Source organism: Ammospiza caudacuta, chromosome 3 (genome assembly GCF_027887145.1).
Source record: "Ammospiza caudacuta isolate bAmmCau1 chromosome 3, bAmmCau1.pri, whole genome shotgun sequence".
Taxonomy (NCBI): domain Eukaryota; kingdom Metazoa; phylum Chordata; class Aves; order Passeriformes; family Passerellidae; genus Ammospiza; species Ammospiza caudacuta.
The window spans coordinates 94,693,664-94,708,023 of record NC_080595.1 but is presented as its reverse complement, the minus strand read 5'-3'; the positions used below and the strand labels follow the sequence as shown (position 1 = coordinate 94,708,023).

The 14,360-nt window shown below is 42.2% G+C and overlaps 1 protein-coding gene across 1 annotated transcript; it reads left to right on the top strand.

Moving 5' to 3' along the window:
• The first annotated feature begins 5,436 nt into the window (after positions 1-5,436).
• On the top strand, positions 5,437-11,292 carry PRSS35 (serine protease 35). The gene has a single exon (XM_058801876.1). The coding sequence runs from the start codon at positions 5,446-5,448 to the stop codon at positions 6,685-6,687; it is 1,242 nt and encodes a 413-aa protein (XP_058657859.1). The 5' UTR covers positions 5,437-5,445; the 3' UTR covers positions 6,688-11,292.
• Positions 11,293-14,360: the final 3,068 nt, after the last annotated feature.

Here is a 14,360-nt window from a genome sequence, read left to right as displayed (position 1 = left end):
CCCGCCCCGCGCTCAGTAGCCGCGGGCGCTGGGCGGCGGACGAGCGGCGCGGAGCGGAGAGCCGGGAGCCGGAGCCCCGGGGCTGCGGCCGCCCTCGCCTCCGTCCGTCCTGCGGGCTGCCAGGTACGACCAGCACCCTTCCCGGCGCCGGCCTCTGGGCAAGAGGCAGCCCCCCAGAGACCCGGGTGGGCAGGAGCGGAGCTGGGGACGGGGGCTGAGGGGCGCCGGGCACTGCGAGCTAGCCAGCGTCTCTAAGGTGATAGTTTTCTTGCGATGTCATTCTTCCTACGTGGGTCGTTTTTAAAAAATGATGGGGCTGAGCGATGTCAGTACCTTGAGCTTGGCAGCTGAGATGTTTTGTATTAAGTCCCTGCCTCTTTAGCCTGATGCATATATTTTTGATAGGACTAAAACGCCACGCGTTTATCTGGTCCTTGTTTTTTCATATTTGAAGCCAGTTTCACAAGACGGTTTAACAGGACTGAGGCAAGGGGAATATTTATTGGGTTTTCGGGGATTTGTCTCTGTGCTGTGCCTTCTGCGGGGAGCAGACCGGGAGCCTCTTCACCCTTCAAAACAAACTCCTTTAATTCTGATTCATCCCCTCAGTATTAGCGCTACCATCTCCGCGCTCCTCTGGAATTGACACTAATTTCATCCAGATTCGTCACTGCTGGAAACAGATTTATCTTGGAATAGCAAAAATAAAAGGGCCGTGCCAAGGTATTTAATTTTCAGGCTTTGTAGAGGGGGGAAACTCCTTCGGATCGGCGCGGAGAGGCAGAGCCTCCTGCGGAAAGCAGAACCAGGGAATGCCTAAGGAGAGATAAAGGCTTACTCCCAAATCCTCCTCTTCTTCCAGGACAGCCCTGTGCTTTCACACACAGGAGCGGCCGGCAACAGCGGAGAGGGCAGGGGGAAGGCGGCCATCCCGGCAAAGCCCTCCTGTCCCCGCCGTTCCTCCGCCCGGCTCCCAGTCCGTGCCCACCCGCTGCCGTCCCGGGGACGCCGCCCGGCTGGCAGGGCTGGATCCCGGAGCCGCTCAGCAGCCGAGCAGTGGCCGGGGCGCGACCTCCTCGCTCTCCGCCCGCTCCCGGCGCGGCGGAGCCGGAGAGGATCCCGGCCGGGGAGCGTCGGGAGGGACGGCGGGAGCGGGGCCGGAGAGGATCCCGGCCGGGGAGCGTCGGGGGCGGTCGGAGGGAGCGGGGCCGGAGAGGATCCCGGCCGGGGAGCGTCGGGGGCGGCCGGAGGGAGCGGGGCCGGAGAGGATCCCGGCCGGGGAGCGTCGGGGGCGGCCGGAGGGAGCGGGGCCGGAGAGGATCCCGGCCGGGGAGCGTCGGAAGCGGCCGGAGGGAGCGGGGCCGGAGAGGATCCCGGCCGGGGAGCGTCGGGGGCGGCCGGAGGGAGCGGGGCCGGAGAGGATCCCGGCCGGGGAGTGTCGGGAGCGGCCGGAGGGAGCGGGGCCGGAGAGGATCCCGGCCGGGGAGCGTCGGGAGCGGCCGGAGGGAGCGGGGCCGGGGCCGGGCGCGGAGCCGCTACCGGCGCTGCGGGAGCGCCGCCCCGCGGCCGCGGCGGGCACTGCGCCGCTCACTGGCGGTCCTTCATTTCCCCGCCCGTGGGATTTCAGAAATGAGCTGTCACGCCCGCCGTGTAAAATTAGTTCTTCCGATGAGTACTGAAGCTGCCTAAATTTTTGCAAGAGACAGGAGCCGCAGTGGTTTGGGTTTTTTGGTTTTTTTGGTTTTTTTTCCGCAAATCAGAGAGGAGGACAACATCCATACACCACTGTACAGAGTGAGTGCATCTGGAGGAGATCAGGGGGAGCAGTGGTGGATAAGATTAGGGCAATGATTTCTTCCCAGGAGTGTGAGATAGCAAAAATTTGTTCTCTACTTTGCTTTGTCAGAGTAGAACTTTGAATTCCAACTTCCAGGTCATTTCAAGAATAAAACCAAAATCAGCTAAAGGAGATGGCTACTATTGCAGCCTCTGTTATTTTAGGGCCTAGAAATTGGATTTTAAATTGTGTAAGCCGAGTTTGAAATGTGCTGACTTTCCTATAAGAATAAGGAAATCTTACGGTAGAGGATGCACTGAACAGACCAAGATAAAACACTGTCAGGAAGCTGGACTGAATTTTTCTTCTGTCTGAGCTACCCTGGCATGTAAATTTCTTCCGTGATAGCCTGAAGAGAAACCTATTCTAGTTTGGCTTGACTATAAGCCTTTTCCTGAGCATCTGACATGTATTCAGCTGGAGTAAGGTAGGACAAAATATTTGAAGGATATCCTCAAAAATTAGGTAGTTTTTGTTCTGTGGCTGCAGAAACGTTTAATGTTGGAAGCAAGAAATGAGAAGAGCTAAAAATAGTTTTACTTGTATGGATATGCCTGGCAGCTGGAATGCCACCAAAGTTATCAGCTGAGTTTAAAACTGGAGGAAGAATTTCAACATTTTCATATAGCTGGAGATCTCTCTCTTTCTGGTTTCCATCTTGTCTTCTCTCAAGTAATTCATCATACCTTAAAGAGCTGACTCAAGAATTCCAATTACTGTAAGCCAACCCAAAATCTGTATGGGAAAGGAGTGAAGGAAAGGAGAGGGCAGAGCACCTTGGGGTGTGGAGGAAGAGTGGAGAACGGGTAATTGAGGGTTTTTTCCTTGCAATCAACTTGAAGCCTTCTCAGGACAATCCTCCTTTCCCTGGAGGCTGTATTCTCTCTCCCTTTCTCCCCCCCTGCAAAGTTATCTTTGCACCCATCTACACATTTCCATCTCATCATCTGGCAAGAGGAGCCCTATGTTTCCCTTTTGCTTGCAGCCTGTGCTGTGCCATGGCAACTGCTGACATTGCCCTTGCTTGGAGCTGGCCTCCTCTGAACAGCAGGGATGGGGTTAGTAAAGAGGTCTTAAATGCATGGCTGGAAATGACAAAGCTGCCTAGCAGAACCACTGCTCTAGTCTGTAATGAGAATTACTGTGTTTATCGAGTTCCTTGAACTTCTTCCAGTTATCCTGAAGTGTAGTTAGTTCATTCTCAGTGACAAGTGGTTCATTATAAATGAAGAAAATCTTGGCTTCCAAGACTGCCTTTGTAAGTAGTGAGCACTTGAGTGTCGTGTTTCAAATGGAGGGCTCCAAGGCATCGATGGAAGGTTCTGTGCTTTGACTCTTTTTTTCTTTCTAAAGAGTGGCAGAAGGGAGCCATAGTACTCCACCCATTTGCTTGCAGAAAGTCTCTCTATAAAGCAGAGAGAAAAAAATGGACTTCTTTGTAAACCTAATTATGAGATCAGCTGGGAAGACATCAGCCATCACAGTGGAATGACATCAACCCAGACTTTCTATGTGAACAAGCAGTTAGTGACTGAACTTTCCTTAGGGCTCACAAAGTTCAGCTACAGAGGAATACCAAATATCCAGACCCTTATGAAAAGCTGAAAAGGGGAGGAGTATTCTCAGGAAAAATAGAAAAAAATAATTCTCAAGCCTGGTATTAGAACTGTCTTGTTCAGCAATAACTGAAGGTAACTTACTATATCAAAGTTAATGTTTAAATGTGTACATTTCTGCTATACCAATAAGCTAGACTGATGTGAACAACTGGTGTCCCTCTACAAAATCTTTTGTCTGGGATGGTTCCCCAGCTCTGCTTTCAAAACTTTCAGATATCTTTTCATATGACCACATACACCCCAGATCTCAGACCTGTGAGTAACTGTAATCTCCAGATGTCTTAGGAAAGTCCTTACATCTTCTCCAATACCTGAGTTAGCCACTTTAAAGCCAGGGAGGGTTTCCTTGTATTGTGAAATGTGGTGTATATATATATATATATATGTCCTAGTAAGTAGACTCCAGCTCAAAGTCGGTGTTCCATTCTGGCAAAAGTGAAAAGTGTAAAGCTATGCTAAAACAAATCCAGCCTCTTCTTGGCATCAGAAGCCACAAGCTGTGGTTGAACTGTAGTGCTTACTTAACAATAAAAAAAATTATTATAGACAACAAATATGACTATAGGGTAAAGGTGCCTCAAAAATCATAGGAGTCACCAGTCCATTACACAGCTTTGAAAGCGATGTTCCCCACTTCTTTTTCCATATAGTGGCTGTTTCAGTGGAGAGCACCACTTCTACTATTCTAAACTAAAATTAAGGAAAGTGGTTGTGTTTGCCCTGGCCTACACTGCCATTGCAATATAAACCAGAGAGCTTAACCACATACAAATCCTTGAATTACTTGGCTTTTAAAGTTTAATCATAAACCCTTTCTTTCTTCACTGCTGAGATTTCCATGTAATTGGAATGAAGGATGTTGGAACTGAGCACAGGTTTCCCAGTGGCAGCTGCCAATAGTTGGATAATACCACTAACATCAATGCTGCCAAAAAAGAAAAATGGTCTTTTCAGTAATGTTTTGAGTTCAGAATCAAGAATTCTGGGTTCAGTTTCTGGCTCTGCCTCAGACTTCTAACAATGTGACATTTCTCCTGCATGTTCTCAACTAGAGATGGGAATAATACTGCTTTTTGTCTTTCCCATTTGAAGCATTCACTGCTGGTATGGTGGATCACCCCATCTAGGTGGGGCATTCCACGTGACCATAAGGCACACACAGCACAGTTCCTACAGCCTTTGTGGGATCCTGAAAATGTTACTCATGCGATGAGTAACCAGAATTAACCCTCCTACTCAGCTGAGCTTTGCTGCATGTAATAAAACCAGGAGGCTCCTCTCCACCAGCAAAATTCTGCTTTCCTCATTTGTCTGTCTGTCCTAAAAGACCTTGGTTCCTTGGGATAGCAGTTAGCAAAGTGGCATTTTTCATACAGGCAGATTCATAGCTCTCCTCTGTGTGGTGAGTGGAGAACCATTGGTGACTTTTTAAGTAAGCTAAAGCCACGTTTTGGCCACTGCATGAAAGAGCACAATTGGTCTGGTTTCCCAAGGGTTCCTAAGTCTCATGAGTGTAGTCTGTATATCCATCTCTGCTTGGATCCCAACTTTTGAATGCACTGAGTGTTTCCAAGCATGTTCTACCTTCTACTGTATAGCTATAGGAAAGAGAAGCAGAAACCTAATATGTAACTGCATACCTTAGGCATGAATAAAACCAGGATGTTCTACCAAGTGGAATGACTCAGGCTGCTGTTCACAGAGGGAAAAACAGGTAAAACTCAGCTGATTTCATCTTCCAGTAGGTAGCTCTGCATGGATGCTGGCTGAATTATCTGCATCCATCTTGCTAGAAACGACTGGAAGAGTTAGAGGCAAAACAGGGAATATCTGAGGCATTTCTATTTTGAGCAGATTGTAGAATTCTATTCCACTGATGTCAGTTCTAAAACTGCTTGATTATACTTAGAAGATATTAAGATAACTGTATGTATTTCCAAAGTGTATTTTCAAATCTCTCTTTCTTGTTTTAGAAAAAAATAAAATAAAATGGAGCACATGTTACTGCTACTCATAATTTTCATACCTATATTGGGTCTCAGTAATGGAACAGAAACTGAACAAGATTTTACTTGGCACTTAAAGAAGATTCCCCAGATTGTGAGAGAAAGAACTTTCTCCCTTGACAGCCCTAAATTTGAAGCAAAAACCAAATTAGAGCTGAACAGTGTATGTGGAATTGAATGTCAAAGGAAACTGCCAGTGCCAAGCTTGTCTGACTTGAAGAGCCTCTTATCCTATGAGACTGTTTTTGAAAACGGCACACGGACCCTGACTGAAGTGAGTGTCCTCGGAGCAGTGCCTGACCCAGCTGCAAACACAACCACACGAAGGCCTTTGAGGAGGAAGAGGCAGATATATGGGACAGACAGTAGGTTCAGCATCTATGACAAGAGGTTTATGACCAACTTTCCGTTCAACACAGCTGTGAAGATCTCCACGGGCTGCAGTGGCATTCTCGTTTCCCCCAAGCACGTGCTCACAGCAGCCCACTGCCTGCACAATGGCAAGGATTATGTCAAGGGCAGCAAAAGACTGAGGGTGGGCCTTATGAAGACAAAATCCAGAGGCAACGGCAGGAAACGCAAAGGCGCTAAAAGAAGTAGGAGAGAAATTTCGGCGGCCAAAGAGGATCCCAAAGCCACCACAGAATTAAGGCGACCATCCAAAGGCGATGAGAGAAAGCAGAGGGGATCTGGGAGGAAGCAAGGGACCTCAGATGGCATGCCCTCCTTCCAGTGGACCCGGGTGAAGAGCACACATATCCCAAAAGGCTGGTTTAAGGGTGTCTCTGGGGATATTGCCCTGGATTATGATTATGCTGTTCTTGAGCTCAAGCGTCCCCACAAAAGGAAATACATGGAGCTGGGAATCAGCCCAACAATCAAAATGATGCCTGGGAGCATGATCCACTTCTCAGGTTTTGACAATGACCGGTCTGGGCAGCTGGTCTATAGATTTTGTAGCATTTCTGATGAGTCCAATGATCTGTTTTATCAGTACTGTGATGCTGAGCCTGGCTCCACAGGATCTGGCATCTATCTCCGTCTGAAGGAGCCAAACAAAAAGAAGTGGAAACGCAAGATCATCGCTGTTTACTCAGGCCACCAGTGGGTGGACATCAATGGTGAACAGCAGGATTACAATGTAGCAGTACGAATTACTCCTCTCAAATATGCCCAGATTTGCTTCTGGATACATGGGAATGATGAGAATTGCACACAAGGCTGAAGAGAGCCGAGCCTCAGTTCTGCTTAGCACCCTCACTGCCATAGAGTGAAAGGCGACAGTGACTGGGAGAGCATCACTCCACGCCAGAACGTTCTTGAACTCAAAGCTCGCAAGAAGTGCTATGGTGTGACTTAAGGGATGCTGAATTTCTAGGGGAGGGGTAGAATTGTCAGACAAAGTATTTCTAACTGTAGTCAACCTAGATACACACTTAAAATCCCAAACTATATTTATGTTTGCAATTGTGATAAATTCAAGTCATTTGTGAGGAAAAAAATGGCTGCACCTGTTTGTCATTTTTTTCCCCAGAGGAAGGGTTGAAACATCTCAAACTGGTGTTATTAAGCAATATCTATTTTTTTCCAATGGATTTACTTTTCTCAGGGTTCTGTTCCAATTCTTCAAATGCAAGTTGTGCATATAGCATGTTCCTGTATGTGCAGAATGAACTGCATGAGAGCAAGACATTATTCTGGCATTCTCTAAAGACCACAGGTCCATGTTGAGAAGCAGCACTATAGTTGATGATGGTTAGTTTGGAAAGCTTCCTCTTCTGGTTGCTGCAGGAACACTCCCATGGAAATTCCAAATTTATGTAGCTGAGGGTTACACCTTAAAGAAAAATTCACTCCATTGCTCAGTAAAAACAGCAAAAGAGAAACTAACAAAAAAAAGTTTCTGTGTTTGGAAGAAGACACATTTAGACATATTTAATGCCTTTAAATGTTCTTAGAGAAGCTATAGAAATCTTAAACACATACATTTGCCTTCCAATTAATATTTGGAGAGGTGTAGGTTTAGTTTCTAGTCAAATGTTTAGCTTTACCATTGGGAGAGGTCACTGACTCCCGAAGTGGCTACTTGACAATCACTTGGAGCTTCACAGATTATGTATTTTCTGGGTGCTAAACATTTCTTCAGTTTTTATAAATTACTTTTATACAAGTTCAGCTTCATAGATAGGATAGTATGTGTTAGACTGGGAGTTGGAAATCAATATTTTAGTTTGGCTTTATACAGTTTTGCAAAGTGTGTGGTTTTAATCATGTTATATTCAGATTCCACCTCAACATGATTCAAAGGGTTAACTAAAAATTTCATCCAACTAAATTATAGCACCTTCTGAATGGTAGAACTATCCTGTGCTTTATAAAAGGTATCTTGTTAGATAGCAGCAGTAGTTAGAAATAATTTGGTTAAATATGCTTGCAGAACCATGTATTTAATGAAGACACCAACTGAACTTGACTTTTATACACCTTTAAACACAAACCACCTTCTTAAAAACTGTTGTTGATTGCTATATAAGTCTATATCTTTTATTTTATGTCAAGATTTTGAAGTACACAGAATTCTTATGGTGCTACATTAATCTAATAACATAAAAAGATACTGTGCCTTTCTGATCATATCCTTTGGGTTTCAATACTTTTCATAGTATTCACCACTGTATTATTTAATTTTTTTACCATAAATTTATGCTGACCAAAATACATTTTCTTCCTGTGCAGGAGAAAAAATACAAGATTTTAAAATTTTTTTTGAATCTTTAAAACATGCTTTTGATGACATAACATGGTTTTAAATAACCCTTTTTTTTGGTATATGGTTGAAAGTGTATGACCTGACACACTGAATGTGCAGGCAACTTTGACCTATTATTGCCAAAGCACAAAAATGTAAGACTTGCTTCCATATCATAACCTAACAATATTTCATTCATTGGAAGAGATCTCACTTTAAAGGAAACTATTTCTTTTAATGCCAACCTTTCCAGCAAACACTCAGCTTTCCTTCCTTTATTATGTTTTAATTTTATTTTGTGTGATTGTTTGCAGAAAACCAATAATAATTTTTAAAGTTTAGAAATAAATCTCTAAGATTTTAGGGTTAATTATTTTTTATTGTTGTTAACATCTCTATTAACATATGTGGCTTTGCTGACAGTAATTTTAAATCACCTCAGTCCAGTATTTAATACTGGACTCTATGCAACAGATTTATACTATCCTTTAGTCAGTCTGCAACGTTTTTCTTAAGTGCCTTTTTCCATAGTTACTGTGACAAATAAGGTACCACATCATTAATCTAATACAAGACAACCCAGGTCCATGGATTTTTTTTACTATTATTGTCATTGTTGATTTGGGTCCAAAACTGATCAAGATAAAGGGGTCTTAGTAAATTCCTTGTTTTGTTGAGTCTCATTTAGGTGTACTTCTTCTCAGAAGAAATAAAATCTGTATCTTTATCACTTTGGGAATTGGGAGCAAGGTAAGAATGAAAAATGTGTGATGTCAGCTTCCAAATAGTCTTGTTATAATAATCATCTGTTGTAAATATCTCAGCTGCAACCTGAGGTTTCCATACCAGGTTGACAAAAACTTTCTTTTCAGAGAATAAGTACTAGATGCTCATTCTGTAGTACTAAAAGATTAAAGAGGTTGGCCTGAGCAACATAAAAATTAATTTCAATCAAACAAACAAACCTCTGTGTCCCAGTGCCCATGCACAAACACATGCAAATACACAGGCTTGGAGACCATGGATGTTTTGACTGAGTTTTGTGTTGTCAGCACCTTCAGGCCAGGAATGCAGGTAGAAGAAGACACAGACAAAATGCTTTTCCTGTTGCCTCAGCATGCTAGGCAACATTTTTGTCTCCCACTTGGCCTAATAGAGAAATAAATGCTTTATATAGACATTGTGACTCCCTATACAGGGAGTTCACTTCGTAAATCAAGTACTTACACACAATCACAGGAATTCAACATCCTGCATAGAGCTCTTGGTACCTACCACTGCAAATGGGACAAAAATTGTTGAGCCATCTCAGATTTTCTTTAAAACATGCAGTTACTATCTAGTTACCAATGAGAAAATATGAGGAGGAAAATATGATCCCAGTAGATTAGATCCTGCTGTTGTCTAGGACATCAGCAGGAAGGCTGGGTTTCCAGCCTGTCTGATGTTTCCCTAAATGATATTTCCTCTCTCAGGTACCAGGCTGTACATCACTTTTTTAATCAGTACCAATTCTTTTCCATAAGTGTTTGTATAGTAGATCTTTTTATTTAACTGTATTCCTGGCTTTAGGAAAAAACAACTTCAGTCAAATCTCTTTTCTCCTAGAGGGCTACTGGAATTTATAAAGTCAACAAGTAAGTTTTTTTCAGGGCCAAAGATAAACCTCATATGCAAGCCATTAACACACCCAGACCAGCTTCTACAAGGTATTTGTGCATGTGTTTAATCTGAGGCTCTGAGACACAGAGGGGTTATCTGCAGTGTAAAAAATTAAGTCAAAGTTTGTATTAACAAAAGAAAAGCACAACATTATGTAGGGAAATAATTTCTGTTATATGAGGTATAGAGTACCCAATGTTTAAATAATTGCTTAAAGAAACTCCTTGACTCCTGAAGATTTACTATCTTAATTTTGCAGATTTATGTGTCTATATGGAGTATGAATCAGCATGAATATGTCTTAAATAAAAAAAAAAAAACAAACCTTCATCCACATGTGGAGGAGAGAAGCAGCTGGGGAATTCTTTCTATTCTGCTGATAAGGGATGACCTGGCAGCAAATAGCAAAAAAAAAGAGAAAGAAAGAATGAGTAGATGGTATGAAAGGGCAGGAAGATGGAGATGGTATGCAAGGGATAAAGAAAGTGTGCAAAGTAGCAGATGAAATGGCTGCAAGGTAGCAGAGGCACCTATTGTGAGAAAGAGTAGGCAGATGGTGGACACTTAATAGTATTAATTAAGATGTGAAATTCACAAGTTTCGTGACAATTTTTCACTGTTGAAGATAAGGCATTTCTTCCCAGCCAACAGCAACAAGGAAAGGGCTTTGAGAGGACTCAGGCTATGGCAGGGCCTGCTAGTAGGCAGGGGTTTTAATCCTGACCTATAATCCATGCCTGAATTTGCAGGGATTATGCTTCTGTTCATTCAGGGTCCTTGGAAAGCAGCAATCTGTGTTCTGACCAAAAGGCTTGGCAGTATGAGCCTCCCAGTACACTGGATCACCAAAAATGTAGTGAGTAAAGGGAGTTTCTCAAACCTGACCTTTTTTTTGAGATTCCTGTAAAGGCTGTTCTCCATTGGGAAAAAAAATGAAGCAAAAAAATCTCAGACTTAAGGCATTAAAATGTTGGCTCAATTTTTTTGCATGCATCTAGAAATTCTAGGCAATAGATTTTTTTTTTTCAAGTGCCTTCTCTTTGTGTTTGGCATCCATAGAAATTTAATCAACTGCTTCCAATTTTAAAGCACAGATTATTGCAGATAGTTCCATCTACAAATTCCTGGATTAAAGAATGACTGGGGGAAAAAAAAAAGAATGTTATTAAATTGAAAGCTTAAAATTTCACTCTAATCTCAAAGGATTTGGAGGTATATTTTGGTCCCCTTTGCACCAGTCTTTTGCTCCAAGTGTCAGAGCATTTAGATTAAAAACATCCAGAAGTAGCTTTGAGGACTCTTTCAGGTTCTTTGCTTTTTTAAGACTGACAGAAAACTTTAGAATATTTTTAACTGTGCAAAATGACAAGCCATTTGAGATAATAAATGCAAACCTTTGCTCTGCTAAGATATTATATGATGCACTTATTCTGTCAATAAATATTTTCTGATGTTTTTCTTTTCCTCTGTCATGATGTAGTTTGTTAGCCATGGTTGTGTTACACAAACTTCATTCTCTAAGTGCCTGTAATGATTTTTTAGTGAATCATCTGGGACTTGGTCTTACAAGATATTAATGTCTCTTTAAACTTGTTCTGGGAACAAGAAAAAAAAACCTCCCTGTCTTCAAGATAATTACTCCATGAGCAAATTTGATGAGTAAAAAAATTTAGTTCAGCAAGGAAATGACTCATAGTCTACGCCGCAAGTTATTAATTCTAAAATAAGTAATTAGTTCTGTTTCTGCTATTTGCTATAGTTGCACTTTCTGCCTTGGAGAGCTGTTGAACAAAGCCAAATAAGAAGTATGTAAAATATTATCATCTTGGTTCTTAGGATTATCTTAACTCTGTGCCCTCAAAACTGGTGCTGATTTTATCTCTGAGGGTAAAAAGAGAGATTTTTGGCAAGCTGCTGGAAATATTTAATGGAAAGTTAAGAAATTATTGCACCTGTAATTACCAGTGTGTCTAATACAAGCAATATTTACCAGGGGTCTGGCAAGGGCTTACCCACTAGCTCTTATATGGGGAGAAGTAAGTGCCACAGGGAAATAAATAGGATTGAAAGCTTTTTGACCTGAAAAAAAAAGTCCTTTTGGGGCTGCTAACAGGATCTAAATCTTTTCATTGCTGAAATCTACTTTTTGCCATGATCTGGGCAAATGCTTTGGTGCCTGAGAAATGTCTCTCAGCCTCCATTTAGGGAACACAAGCAGAGACCCAGGGGTGACAGCTGTGTCCCCTGCAGGCCATTCCCAAGCCACTGGCACGGATGTGGTTTCTTTGGTGGAAGATCCATTCCAACATATGTTGTGGATCACACAATCTCTTGGGCTTTGGGGAGCTTGAACTGGAATCTTATCCAAATCTCTGTTCAGCCCTAAAATGTTCCCATACAAGCCAGGTCCTTGTGCAGGTATTTTCCAGTCATACTCCCATTTCCCATAGTGTTTAACAAATGTTCAAAACGCCTTCCCCAAATAACAGACATGCAAATCATCCAAAGAAGTAGCGCCTTATGCTGTTTATTATGCAGGTATTCCTGATGAATCATTCATTCCCTCTGTTTCAAATATGTCTTTAGATCTTGATAATGGTTAATCCTTCACTTATTATTGCTTAGAAAAGAAATCAGATATACTGGAAAAGCCACATAAATATTTACTTGTGCCTCTTGGTAATTATGTACACACCATACTTTTTGCAGTTGCTATGGCTCTACTTCTTTTTCATGTGAAAGAGATTGAAAACTTTGGATGAAACCATATTGGGCTGGTTTTCAGATAAATTACTCAGCCGCCCTTTGGCTGCAGTTGCAGCATTCTCCCACCCCTCTGCTCCAGTTTAATTTCCAAATTTATGGATAAAATCCTGTTTAAAGCTTTGCTTTATCAAGGATGAAAGCAGCCAGGAGACAGCACACAGCAGTGGAGCCTTTGTGGCTGTATCTCACTGTGGACGTTTTGAAGCAGAGAGAAGAAGTGGACAAGAGAAGGCAAAGGTGAAGCCCATGAACAGCAGTGAAAAACTCAGTGCCTTGCTGAATGGGAGAAAATGTGATTTCTGTTTTTTCTTTTCCAAAGGTAACACTAGTTTTTGTATTCACAATTATTTCGTGTTTTCTTGAATGATTCATCAGTTAAATATTTTTGGCTCTGTACAGGAATGAACCAACGGTAGTGGGGATACAACATAGCCTTGAACGCCAGCAGGGGCTTCCCCTCCCCAAAACACACACACTAAAAAGAATGCTAAATTACCCCTAAGGGAATTACTAGTAATACAAAGAGGGAGCAAAAGCCACCTCTAAGAAAAGTACCAATTAAATATTTGGGAAAAAAAGTTTATGCATAAAGGCAATGGAGGCTTTATAGCTATGTGTGGTATATGGGTTTTTCTGCACGTCTGTGCAGGACATTGATGCATTCCAGAGCTGTGCTGAGTCACATGGGGAAAGAAAATCCACCTGCTGGTTGTCTATTCCACCACCAACCCTCAGCAACTGGGACCTACTGTGCTACCAAACTCTCTCTGCTTATTGTGAGTTTGGGCCCAGACCTGGCCTTCATAAAGAGTGGATGTGAACAGAGCCCTCCAAGGGTGTGGCCACTGGCATTTTAGGTTTTATACATTTTGCTTTACATCTACATGGAGGATGTATGAACCCATTTTTAATAACAGTGAGTTGAAACAGTAAGCTCTTGCAAAACAAATGCTGCATCACATTCTCCTCTCATTTACAATGCGTAGTCTTGAAGGAAAATTTGACCCATCACATAGTGTATATATTTACTTGTAGAACATACACTAGCCATTTGTGACCCATACATTTATTTTTCTGAAAGAAATAAAAAGGAAACCAATACTCAAAAGGGAAAGTAGCTTTGTCAGTGTTCAATTTACTGCTCAATTTTCTTCCTTGCTTGCCAATTAACCTGGTACAACAGTGATCTGTGATCCAATAATGCTGCTCATTCAATTGATATGCTTCAGTCCTTCACTTCTTGAAACTGATTTTTCCTTACCAGTTCAGACTAGACAAAATCAGGCATCTGTGAGAAAACAGTGTTCAAAAACTTTAAAAAACCCACAAAACCAGCTGCTACTAATTGTATTTCATTATTTCAAATCAGTTTCCAACTTCATTTCATTCTTTCCTGTGTAATTTGGATTCTTTCTAAGTGAAAGAATTCCACTTTTAAATTTTTTTAACTGTGCCCATTTTGGATTTTTCACCTAATTTTCTACTCTAGCACCAAACACCTGGAATTAAATTAAATAATGCCCCAGCATTGCTGTATAACAAGGAGATTGGGTTGCTGTTTAAGAGAAGCCACTTCAAGTTGCTATTAAGGTAACAGCTGCAAACAGAGAATGAAAGACAAAATCACTGAAGGAAAATCAGTGTTTACAGCTCTAAGACAACACATCAAATCTGGAGCTGGCCTTGGGAAATGCTTTTGTAAGCTTTGAGTCGACATAAAC

Bases quoted from the DNA above. Each gene is read 5' to 3' on its own strand.
- PRSS35 (XM_058801876.1), top strand. From the start codon at position 5,446: ATGGAGCACATGTTACTGCTACTCATAATTTTCATACCTATATTGGGT.